This window comes from Falco punctatus (genome assembly GCF_963210335.1).
Source record: "Falco punctatus genome assembly, chromosome: Z".
NCBI lineage: Eukaryota > Metazoa > Chordata > Aves > Falconiformes > Falconidae > Falco > Falco punctatus.
Window position 1 is genome coordinate 83,165,433 of NC_137586.1, and position 13,110 is coordinate 83,178,542.

A 13,110-nucleotide genomic window follows, 5' to 3' on the forward strand; every position below is an offset into this window, starting at 1 on the left:
ACATAAAAATAGATGGAGAGAAAGCCACAGGAAACGTTGCTGAATAGGTTCTGCATTATACATTATATACAGGAGGTCTACCAGGTCACCAAAGTCTGATACAGTATTTCTTACTGGATAGATGCAGGTCTTCACCATCCACAGTAATAAGTGAAATTAAGCAGGTAAAAACAAATAGGCAACCTAGACAGAACCTGCAGTATTTTGAGAAGCAATATCACTACTGGAAAAAATAAATTCCATGGATTTAGTTCTGTGTTTTTTTAACAGAGGATTAATCGCTTATTTTAGCATAAAGAAATAGAAGTGTTGCTAAGTCCAAATGGCAACCTTTGCTGAGGTGTGACTGTTTTTGGTGGGTGGGGGGAGTTGGTGGGGCAAAGGAAGGAAGAAAGGATAGTTCATTGGTAAAAATACAGAAAAAGGGCAAATAGAAATAGAAGTAAAAAGATTAATAGCTTCATGCAGTGAATCTGACTTTTGAAGAGCGCACTGAACTGAGCAGAAGCGAAGCAATCACCTCAACAGAGCAGAGGCATTTGCAGGTGTTTGTGAAATTATTTCCCAAATCCTGAGTTTTAGTGTATTTTTGTGTACGGGGTTTTGTCCAGAACGTTTCCTGGGATCCATAATGAGTTAAGGGATTACTGGTCTTCACAGACAGTTGTGCTATACGGAATACTCTAATCCAGGTAAGAAGACAGACTTCATGATCAGTCTAATGAACAATGAAAACAGATACCTGAGGCAGCTTTATCCCATTAATATAGGCAAGCTTTCATCTCATCCTGTTCTGTGCTGTCTATCTTTGACATCAGAACTAAGCCGGCAAGCATGGTTACTTAGGCTTTCCATCAGTCTAATCTTAACCTCCTGCCAACGTGTATAATCAGAATCTCAGGCATCTACATTACCTGCTTCTTCCTATTAAAAGTAATGTGAAAATAATTCTGCCTGAAGAGCTGTTTTAGGAAATTGAGGTTTAATTGACACCATCATCAAGAGCCCTTCACAGAAGTGTTCACAGAGTGTACACTTGCTGCCATATTCTAATCACAAGGATGTACAAGGAATTTGAAATATGGCCTTCTTTGTTGTTCTTAATGCAATCTCCTTTTCTTCCTACCCACCCTTCCCCCTGGAAGACTGAAAATATTGTATCTTGGTCTACATCAGAAGCCAAAATATTCCAGCACTGCCAGTTAGCTCGACCCCATGCAATCTTTCCTCCTTCTTACTGTAATTTCCTGTCAAGGAACAATTCTTTTGCCTCCCACGTTAAAACACCCAAGCGGGCATCACTGTATTTAACAAAACTAATCCACAGTGCAATAAATTAAACTATACCAACGCACAACCTACCTAAGAGAGGCTTAAAATAGAAAATTGGGTTCAAACATCATTCCAATATAAAAACTTTACTAGAAAGGTAAGGGAAAAAACCACTAAAAATTTACCAGAACGGTAACGGAAGAAGATATTGTTTCCATTTATTAAGCTATCCTCTTATAATCTCACAGCTACCCATTTCACTGAAATGCACTATAGATTAATCATTTGAGACTTATATCTCACTAGATTTGTCACAGCAGTAAAATCGTGCTGTAAAGAACATGCCCTGAGAAAACACAGGGTAGAGTCCTGTCAGTCTTATTGAGTAATAACTTCTCCATCAGCAGGCGATTATTAGGCTATTACTAGTGACAAAAATTGGTGAGATGTGATATAACTAGAGAGCTGAGTGACCTCACTCAGGAGAAACTGCAACCTCGGAGGTCAGTGGATAATGATCATTTTTCCCTGCCCCAGGCTTTCAGCCTTAATATTTTCCCATCTTTCCCTGGGGAGTCGGGAGAAGTGGTGATTGTGGACACCAGTTCCCTGCACTTCCCAATGGAAATAAATCACCCCTTCCCCACATGGATGGTGGAAGCCTAATTATCTACTGCTCAGTTAAAACAAAGACACTGTCTGCACAAGAAGGCAGGATACCACCAAGAGAAAAGCAACTGTACTATGTTGTATTTATTTCTGCCTTAATTCATTGCAGTTGAGTATGGAATTGCAACCTTTTTTTTTTTTTTTTTTTGCAAATATTGCTATACATTGTGATCAAAGGTTTCCATCTTGTCCTCTGGTGACACACCTCATTTTCGTACAGCCACACTCACATAACACAGGTATTAAAACACAGCTCTTCTTTCCACTGCAGCCTTACGCAACCTCGATTATTTACAGGTGACTGTTCAGAAGATGAGTATCACCTATCAACACTCCTGTCAGGCCACACACAGTTACAGGACAATTTTTAATGTTTGCACAGGTGAGTCAAAGCAGTCTGTGTGGTATGACCAGTGACTGACCGCTGCTGCCAACGTCATGGCAAAAAGGGAAAGGAAGAAACTATCCAAGTGTAAAAAATTGCTGAGCATGAATGAAACACAAAAAGGACTTAATTCAGCTATTTAAAAAATCTGTGGTTTGAATCTCATGTTAGAGTATCAAGTGAACCTAACTGTCCACTTATAAGAGACTTCTTATACCTGTGTACATTTCTGCTTGAATAAGTTAATTATAAAGAACTTTCTAGCTGCATTCCATAAATTTTCCATGGCAGATACGAGCTTATCACTCTTGTGCACGGACACTACGTTGACTCACTGATATACCAACGACCATAGTGCTTTGTCACACCCTGCAAGGCTCTCTGCAGATTCTCTCTAATTGTATTAAATAAATACACTTGATGAATAAAAGAGTGGCATGTCAACGTGAACTCTCAAATACAACTTTTTTTAGAAGTGGGTAACTGTGGTGCAAACTTTATACCTCCTCTGGACCATGGAAGTTTATAGGATCATTTTCAGTGGAATCCAAATTTCACTTGGTTAAACTTTTATGAGAAAGAATTACTGGTGTGGACAGTAACACAAATGCCTGTGTGTAACCCTCTGAGAATGCCAAATTCCAGGATAAATCTATGTTTTTGCTACCTGAGTCACTGGTGGTGGCAAACCACATTTTAAATAAACCTTGCATTAGGACTTTAAAAATGTGAACCGCAAGCAATAAATTAAACAAACGCAGAGAGATGATCTCCGGGGGATTCCTGGCACACCACAGGCTACGAGTGCTTTTAAAGGGGTGGAAGGTTATCAAAAGAAAGACAAGTCCAGCTTATTACAGTATTGTAATATAATGCTAAGAGCTTTCTTTTCAAATAAATGATATATACCTACGAAGACTGCAAAAACCTTTTGAAGGTACAGAAAGAGAGCATGAAAATTAACCACACCCCCCCCACCCCCCCATTTATCATTAACAAGCAAAAACTAGGCAGTTGATTCCACCCACAATTACATGTGTGACTAACGTTAACCAGACCCTTAAGTCCAGGACAAACACTGAGCATGGGGACCATAGAAATTGTATTTAAAGTAAAAATGTCATTCTCTCTTTGGACTCTTCTAATGGGGCAGGTGATGGCAATGCAAGTGGCACAGAACACCCCTTGGAAACCCCTGGCACTTCCAAACACCCAGTCAGCAATCGGGATCTGTTTTTTTCACTTCATTGCGATGTTTCTGAGGACTCCAAATACCTGTTGCACACTTTGAGCTCTTTGAAAAGGCAGAATTCATATGTTGAAAAGAAAGATTTAAATTAACTGGTAGCAAAGATCCTATCAAAATCAGTGTCACCATGACTGCATGTAAGTATTTGAGCAAAACCAAACATACCCAAGTTAAGGGAAAGCATCCCTTTCCTTCATTTTAAATGTAGGCCTGATTCTGACCGTCACTCAGTTTTATCAATCAAGCAAGAAGTGTCAAGCCAGCAAAAGTAAAATTTCAATAATAAAAAAAAAATACAGTAACAGCCACATCAAATGTACAAAACTAGACTTACACGAAACTGAAAGTTTTGGCACACAGGCGAAGTCAGAGCCACAGTGCTTGGTGTAAACACATTTTTCTTTATAGAAAAGGCAAGTAAATAATACCTGTTGTTTCTCAGTCAACTGAATTAAAAGTTTCTTGCCACTTGCTTCTCAGAATTATGAAGCATTTTCTCTGTAATAACATATTTTGGCTGTCTCTACTCTTATTCTCAGGAGAATCCAGCATATTTGCATCCATAATAAGGTTTTTCCTGCATTTAAGATGCTTTCCCCAAAACCACTTCTGGATTTGTACATATCCTCAACAGTATGTACACATTCAACAGCAAAGAAATTATAAACACTATGCAGTAGCCAGAACGGATTACATTTTGAAACATAAAGAATAACTGTAAAGAAATTTTGGGTCTTATCCAGTAAAGGCTTCCTCCTGTGTGGATGAGGACCATAAAACTCCATCCTTTATTATTAGGAATTAACAGACTGACAGAAAAAAAAAAAGGTTTTGCTTTTCTCAGCTATTTAAATCAAAATAATTTTGATAAACCAAAGCAGAAAGACAGCTTTTTACTTATGGAAATAAAGCAATAGTTCTAAGCTGTAACAGAAAAGGAAGCTTTTTCCCTGACTTTTGTTTTATTTACAAATATACCAGCACTACTTGGGTTGCACTGTACTCTGTGACTACAGATTGTACAAGCTACACAAAGTATTCTGTATGCAATGACAATGATTAGTTTATAAAAGTGTGTAAAATTTTTTCTCATCTTCAGTAGGCACTATCTTCTCTCAATCCAAGGTCCAAATACTTTTAAAGTAAAACTATTATAGAAACATCCAATTATTTATAGGATTCATGCTGACAGGCCATACACTTAAGCCTCTATATTGAATGCATATTCTACATAGCTAATAGTGTTATTCATACGTAGTCCCCCGAGAGCTTTGGGTAATGCATCAGTAAGCATAATTTCTAACTGTGGATTGGGATTGCTTTTATTAATTTTTCTCCTCTAAGTATGAAATGCAAATTGTGAAAAGTAGAATTTGCATCTTAACTTGACTTACACATTATCTCTGCTTTGCACCTTAGGAAATTGGCCAGATATTAAGTTACAGTTAAAGCTTCGCCAATACCATCAGAGTTTACTGGAATCAGAATAATTGTATTTTACTTTCCTGACTCAATCATATTTTGAACTGTAAGAACCACCCTTTGTGACATTTTAAAGATGTGTAAATTGTGAACCACAGTTTGACTGTTATCAACTATAAGTAACATCTGTCTGCCTAAAGAAGCATTTCCTTTCATTGGGTACCTCAGATTTGAAAAACAACCTGCCAGAGACCTGGATAAACCTGAATCTTGGCAGTTCACTGACTTTTTTATTTCAGAATATTTTTATTTCAGAATATTCAGAATAATTATTCTGAATTTCCACTTTATCCTAAAGAGTATCTTTATCTCAGCAAATAATTAAACAGTCCATTTAGCAATCCTTATTCCACTAATCCTAGCTCAGTCCTTTGCTGATCTCATGTCTATACTTTCACTAAACTTAATATTATCCAAAGCACATTTCCAAGTTTCATTAAAAACGTTCACTCCTTGAATAAACTGCCACAGTAATACTAGATATCTATACAGACAAATACAACTTAACTCGTTTTCCTGCCACTGCACCCACACACAAAGCATGAGAAAGGCAGTACTCCTTTTGCTCTAATTTCTGTGTTAAACAGATTTTTATTTGCATTTTTCTCAGTATTCTTGGTCATATCTAAGAATATATTTTCATTCCAAATGACTAGAGAATTGCTAACATAACTAGCCTCAACATCCATAAATCTAAAATACTTGCGGAAACAGAACCCTTTCATTTTTCATGACTCACTGTTTCCTTTAGATGCTCTTAATTTCAAGCATAAACAGTACTTTCTTACCATACTTTAAAATGTTAGGAGAAAGACAAAGAAGATGTAATACCTATTATGTGATAATAATGACTGTGCTGAAAAACGCTGTGTTTTCAAAAAACAATCTAAAAGCCAAAAAGAAAAGAAAAACTTGGATGTTCTCCTTCAGTAAAGAGTTTTTTTTTCTTCTGATTTAGGATCTCGTATCAATCAACTTACGATGCAACAATATAAAGACAGCATTATGCTCTTGATGTTTGGTTTGTAACTGCCCCTTCATTGCCTGGCAGTCATGAAACAAGCACTGATGATGTCAGCAAAACTCACAAATGGAAAGTAACTCTAAATCAGTTTTAACTCATTAAAGCAAGAACCGTGGGATACAATTCTATGTGATAGCACCTTGAAGTATTTACATTACAAGTAAAGAATCAAATCTTTCTGCAGGTCTGTGCAGGAGAGCTCAGAAATAAGGATTCATTCGTGCATTTGCAAATGTGATCACAATCTGTCATTTGATCCTCCTGCCAAACAGAAAAGCATGATACGCTTCCAAGGGCTGTATGTATTCCATATTTGTGATGGAGCACTTCCAAAGGTGAAGGAATTTAGAGGTTAACTTCCTCCCTGCCTCCCCAGCAGGCTGGGGTGGTTTGCTTGGATCAGTAGTTTTTTGTTAAGTGACACAATACTGGAAAACATTTTGGGCAGGACCCCGATGTACCATCAGCTTAAGATAAAGCCTTTCACACTGTGTAGGATCTAGCCTTCCGTCCCTACAAATCACTGAACAGGCTTCATAAAAAGAGACATCTATATTTGTGAACTGGGTTATGATACTAATTCTGTATCTCCCTGCTTTTGACAGGCCAAGGAGTAGTGAAAATTACTAGCCAAGCAAACTGGCTGAAAGGTTGGTTAGCAGCTGGCAAAAGACAAGGTGAAGTTCAAACCCAAGAACTAAGCGGGGACATCGAGAAAAATAATCAGCAAAATGGAAATTGTTACAGTCCGGCTTTTGTAATGCTCCAGGTAAATGAGGAATAATACCTTTTTATCCAGTCGAACAATTCACACTGCCACTGTATTTTAAACTAAAGAAAGGACTGAAAAACACACTCCTGTACCAAGCAATTTCACATTTGATTTCTGAAGTCACCACAGGATCATAGAGCTACGTGGCTCTTTCATTGTCCGATACACCTCCACCGTTCTGGCAGGTATGTGCCAAGCAATGTCCTGACCCGTAGTGCAAAACTGTTGTTTACAATACAATTGACACACGCTTACTGCAAAAAGAAAAATGGGGATAGAGACTGAAAGAATGGCTGTTCCATATGGTAAGCCTTAAAATATTACTGATTATGTTATAGACAAGAAGAAGAGCCCATCTTCAGATGTAGCCCGACATGATTCTAGAAGCATATTAGAAATTATTTGCACAGTACGAAAAACACAGCGTTGTGCTGTTTTTTCTAAGACTTGCAGTAATTAAAGGAATTAAACCAAAAAGATCAATATCCTCTTAGCCCTGCCCTTAAACACAGGACTCCGGTATGCATACACCGAGGATTGCTCAGCCCAAGGCTTCTATATACCTGCAATCATTTGCCTCTGTAGGTTTTCCTTCCACAATCAATACTAAAAAGAATGAAATTGTATTTCAGGCAAACACAGTCAGGCTTTCAAAATCAAACTGACTACGTACCATGGGGAAAGGGCATTGTTCATTGTAATATACTGGACTTTAAATGAACAGAAGAGCAGAATTTGAAGTTTTTTCTAGACCGTTCTAAAAAATATATTATTATTCTTTTTTTAGTAATAAAACAGGATTGTAAGTATAAACATTGCCCGCTGGCATCAAGCCACAACTTTCTACGTCAAAATAAGATAATTATCTCCCTCATTTGAACTGAAATCTTTGCTAAACACGGGAAATGTCTTTGTAGTCTACTTGTGTCCATGTCTGTTTAAACAGTTTATAATCCTTTGGATATTACAGAAAAAAAGGGAAAAGAAGTATTTTCAAATCTAACTTACCACAGATCTTAAAAAAAAGATCAGTTTTTGATGAAAATACCACCAATCATACTGCAGCTCCGAAGTAATTCTATGCATAACTAAGCACCTCCCCGATCAGGTGAAAATGTTTCTAAAAGTTGAGAGTGACACAAGACGAAGACGACTTTTATTGTGTTATAAATTCTGACCCCCTTGTCTTTAAGAGTGAATTCTTTCTTCTCCCCACTGATCTTATTTCCAAAAATCTATTCTTGTTTGTTAACAATGGTATTGTGAATTAATTTTTACCGAAATTACAAAGACAGAATCACAGGATGGTGAGGTTGGAAGGGACCTCTGGAGGTTGCCTAGCCCAGCCTCCCTCCTCAACCACAGCAGGTTCTCCAGGACCATACCCAGCTGGATTCTGAATATTTCCAGAGATGGAGACTCCACAACCTATTTAAGCAACCTGTTCCTGTGTTTCACCACCTTCACCGTGAAAAAAGACACTCATAATGCTACTAACTTTCGGTGACACAGCTTAGCTGAATCTGTCCATCTTAGTCTGACACTTGCTATAAATGCATCCGTCTTTGTCTGCAGGGTTACACGGTAACCTACAGAACATTGTTTTAGTAGGCTTCAAAGTATTTGCTTAAAAGTCATCCAAGGCAATTAAAGAATTTTACAGTTGTTACTTCAGAGCTGTATTAAAATTACTAAGTGATTGGGACTGACAATTTAATCATTCACATCTATTGAAAGTTGGGTAAAATTACTGTAAATGACTATACGGAATGCAACACAAGAGTACTCAGTCTGAAATACGAAACTGCACAAGAGAGCGCAAAGAAACCCAAACCACAAACTCTCTGACATCTTTAGATATAAAAACATTTCATTATATACGAAAACTGCTTACTGTTTCCTGGCTGGCAGCTCTGTCTCGTACGCAGCCATCTTTGCTCCCACCCCGGCAGACTTTGCTGTCCTTTGTCTTCGCTTTCTTCTTGGAGCAGCATCAATGACGTCGGGGCTACGCAGAAGGGAATCCCTTCGTTCCAGTGCTGCCAAAAGGAAAATGATCAAAGTTGAAAAGAACTTGGAAGTGTTGCAAGACGATGCTTAAAAAATTTTGTTTATTTTTATTAAAATCTCTATACTGCTAAGATGGGGTCAGATTTGACAGCAGTTTGTGTCAAAACAAACAGATGACATAAAGGGAAATTAAAAAAATACCACATTTAAACTAGACAGATAAGCTGTCCTCAACATCTCTTTGTAGTCAGGAGACAGAAAGATGGGCAGTCATAAACCAGAAATATACTGATGGTCTCCTCATTCCTCCTTTCAGATTCTACAGTAACTAGAGAGGTAGCTTACAAAGCCCAGGGTCACCTACCTGAAGTTAGTCTTTGTTACATACAAAATAACTGAGGAAGACGTGCACATGGCACAGGGACATGACCCTGAGTGTTCCGCCTGCTACACGGCTTTTGTCAGACTACTGGTCTGCAGTATGGACAGCTATATACACCCAGAACAAAAAAGAATTAAGTAACTGTCAATGTTCATTAGGATAAACCCTTGAGAGAAGGTTACTGTTGTGGTCCAGCATTGTATTTTGTAATGTACTAGTCATTCCACTAACACGGACCTCCAGGCAACGAATCCTTACAGGTTCTGCTGGAGACAACAGGCAGAAAGACCGACGGACAGCCTGACGCCTGTTCAGTGAAGCATGGAATCATCCGTCTGGAGCAAACCCACGCGTAAGAAGTGGTCACACCGGCTCACTGGTGGAACCCGTGGAGCAGGTGGCCCTGGTTCAGACTAAACCTCTCCAAGTGACAAACAGTAGCTGCAGTCTGAAAGGAAGACAGGGAGAGCTCCTAACAGCTCACAGCCCAAACCTGCACATCCCGTCCGTGATTCCACCGACGCCTCTGCTGAAGGAAAGTAAAGTAGGCTCCGTTCAGGTTCATTTGCCTACAATTCTAATCTCCATCATTACCACAGAAACTACGATTTCAGATCTGGTTCACACTCACATTATCATGTGAATTCATAAAAGGTGCTTTACCATCACACTAGAAAAACAATCCCTGCTCTGCCTTGACAGTCACCTACTGGAAGCAAAAATGTCAAGACAACTGGATCCTTCCTTAAGCTAAACCCCTCCTTTCCCTTGCTATTAATGCACTCAGAAGATACGGAGATATTTTTATCCCAGCTATCAACATCACTGTAGCATGCTTTTATTTGGCATGCCTGTTTTAAAAATAAAATCTTTAATTGCTTTGAATTTTCAAGATGATATCCAGAACAGCACACATTTCAACTGAAATATATGAAATAATAATGTAGTGACGGAAGCTGATGTTATTATGGGAAATTCCCTGATTATTACTTTCTGTGCGTTTTAGGAAGATTGAATCTCCATGTGGATGAAAGACACCATAATTTGAGATTCAATACCAAAGGTTTTCACTGGCAGTGCGTAATGGGTCCCATTTCTTCATTCCTTTCACAGTAGCTATCAGCCTCTACTGACAATGAAATGGGAAGAAAATATGCAACCCACAAGTAACATTTTCACTGTATCACAAAAAAAAAAAAAAAAAGAAAAAAGTTTCTGACCAATAACACTGCAAAATTAAACATGTAGATAGAGGCTCCCTAGAGCAGGTGCAACCACTGCTTACAATGAAGCATATGCTCAAATACCAGAACCTCTTAGTTTTTACTTTATACTGCATCACCAACTTAGATTCGTAGGGTGAAAACAGGTGCTAGTGGACGTATTTTGAAGGCATAAGTCCAGTACAGACAAGACATGTTGCCTATAATAAATGCTGAAAAGGATTAAATTACAGCCCAATTGTCCACACTAAACTTTAACTAGCTGTGAATACTTTCCCAGTGCTAAATGTCGAAAGTATGTTTATGATAGTTACTATTTACTGGCAGCACGTTCAGGGTAGTGCATCTAACATTTACACTAACATTATTTTGTATATTTCAACATCACTTCCTAAAGTCAGCCCCTTCTTAATTAATACACATAAAATAGTTTATTACCAAGAACCTTGAACAATTTTATTATGATAGCTCTTATCCTTTCTTGTTGCTGTTCTCCTCCCACACTCTGCTTCTGCCAAAAAGCAGATCCAGAAGTTAGCTACATATACATAAACAACACAATGCTGATGTTAAATAAATAATGTCTCCGTGCTTTTACTTGTGTAATATGCAACGGTGCTCATGACCCCCACGCTCAGCATTCTTTACTGTTTAGACACAAGTATGGTTTATCTTCTACTAGTGCTCCAGTGGTGCTCGAGTGAGAAAAATGGAAGAGAAATGTTTGTATTTGCAGCATATTGCGTTTGTGAAACTTCAGGCTGGGAAATGTTCTCAGTTTTCTACTAAACATCTCAATCTAATCTTTCCCATTAAAAAAATGTTGCTCTTCTGACATATTTAAACCAAGCAAAATAAAAAATACTGACCTAAATGATTCAGTTAAACCTGTGCAATAAAGTTGACAGTTTCTATTGTGAGAATGTTCCTTTTTAAAACACCGAGAAGAACGCTTCTCATTCAGACAGCCTAGAGTGAAATGTTACAAATAGTAGTAAACTGGCTCAGAGATAATTGCTGATCACCATAGGTTTGGGGTTTTTTTGTGGTTGTTGTTGTTGGGTTTTTTGTTTGTGGTTTTTTTTTTTGTTTGTTTGTTTGGTTTGTTTCTTTTAAGCCAAACTACCTCTTAGGTTAGAACTGCTAATGAAATGATGGCATATACTTGAAGTTTAAAGTATCATGCATCACCATATGACTTTTAACACACACTCACTACTGCTGCCCCAAAATAATTCTCATTAATGGATTTATTTATAGCACTTGACTAAAAGCCAGAGAAAGCTTCAGCAAAATATTATCCATTGCTCAACACACAATCATTTGGAAAAATGAGAGACAGTCTTGAACATAAACCTAGTTTTTAATTCTGAAAAACTTTCCTGTCTAAATTTCATCACTATTCTAAGGAAGTTAAGTTCCTTGAATTCTCATGAAATTTAATTTCTTCCATCGGCATTATGTAATACGATATGAATGACTGTTATACCTTTGAGAAGAACAGTACCAATTCAAATACAGACAAGAGTATGATTTGATGAAAGCCAGTTAATTAAACCATGTAAACCACCAGGGCTGATGAAGAAGACAGAAGTTCCCAATATATAACATAACTTCTGCTGGTGAATAAGTTTGCAAGAAATAAGATTGATAAGAGAGCAAGAAAGGGAATCATAGTTCAAGAATATTTGTGCTTAAGAGGATTAGAGACTTTACATAAAAACTTTATGTTTTTTGTTTTTTTTTGCTGTTTGAAGAGTGATACTATTCTGTGGGTAGAGGGAGTTTTCAAAGAAGAAAGGATATTCTAGAAAATAATTTCAACTGAAAACTAAAAATAGCTTTCACTGGTTTGGAAGTCAGAATGAAATTAAATCAATTTAGGCTCATAATGTTGGGAGCTTGGAAACAGACGATGCCTTTACTCTAATACAGAAAAACACCAGGAACTCATTCGCAGGACCTTTGGTACATAGCACCTTGCATCCACAGAGAACAGCACTGCCTCTTCCTAGCTCTCTGCTGGGGGCAAAATCATTGCGGGGGACATGCCGGCAATGAAAGGGGGCAGATATGTTCGCCCAACTCCCCGCATCAAGGTCTGATCCTGGCAGCATTGTTTACTGTACTAACATAGCATCATGATCTCTGAAAACTACAGGCGCCTTAAAATTAATTTCTATAGCTCCCTTACAGCTATATCTTTAAATTGACTTTTGTGTTAATTTATTTTGATACACAGAAGTCAATTATTTAAAAATAAATACCTTCCAATCTACCACATTCACTTTTCAGTCTCAAAAAAAACCTACCCACCTTCATTCCCTGTATATCATTACCTATAACGAAAATTCTACAGCTTTAACTTTTCTAATTATTAATGACAGTGTTGTACTCACAGAAAACAGAATCCAGATCCTCTCAGTACAAGCTCTATTCTCATTAAAGGACTAAAAGCAGTACTAAAAGAATAGCTTTGCCATAAAAAAAAAATGGAAAGGAGCATAGCAAACAAAAAATCAGTCCACATTTGAGCAATCTGTTTGCCTACAATGACCTAACTTCACACAGATAAAAAACATAGCCTCAACATCCACATTCCTGACAGGTGTACTGCAAACAGGAAACAAAAAGTAGTAGTG

The 13,110-nt window shown here is 37.7% G+C and overlaps 1 protein-coding gene across 2 annotated transcripts in view; it reads right to left on the minus strand.

The window, feature by feature from the left end:
- The window catches only part of XRCC4 (X-ray repair cross complementing 4), a 195,200-nt gene that overhangs the window by 56,052 nt on the left and 126,038 nt on the right, over positions 1–13,110 (minus strand). For both annotated transcript variants that reach the window (XM_080372566.1, XM_080372567.1), the window contains exon 7: positions 8,748–8,892. In XM_080372566.1, the coding sequence (XP_080228692.1) occupies positions 8,748–8,892 (145 nt within the window). The remainder of the gene's footprint in view (positions 1–8,747; positions 8,893–13,110) is intronic.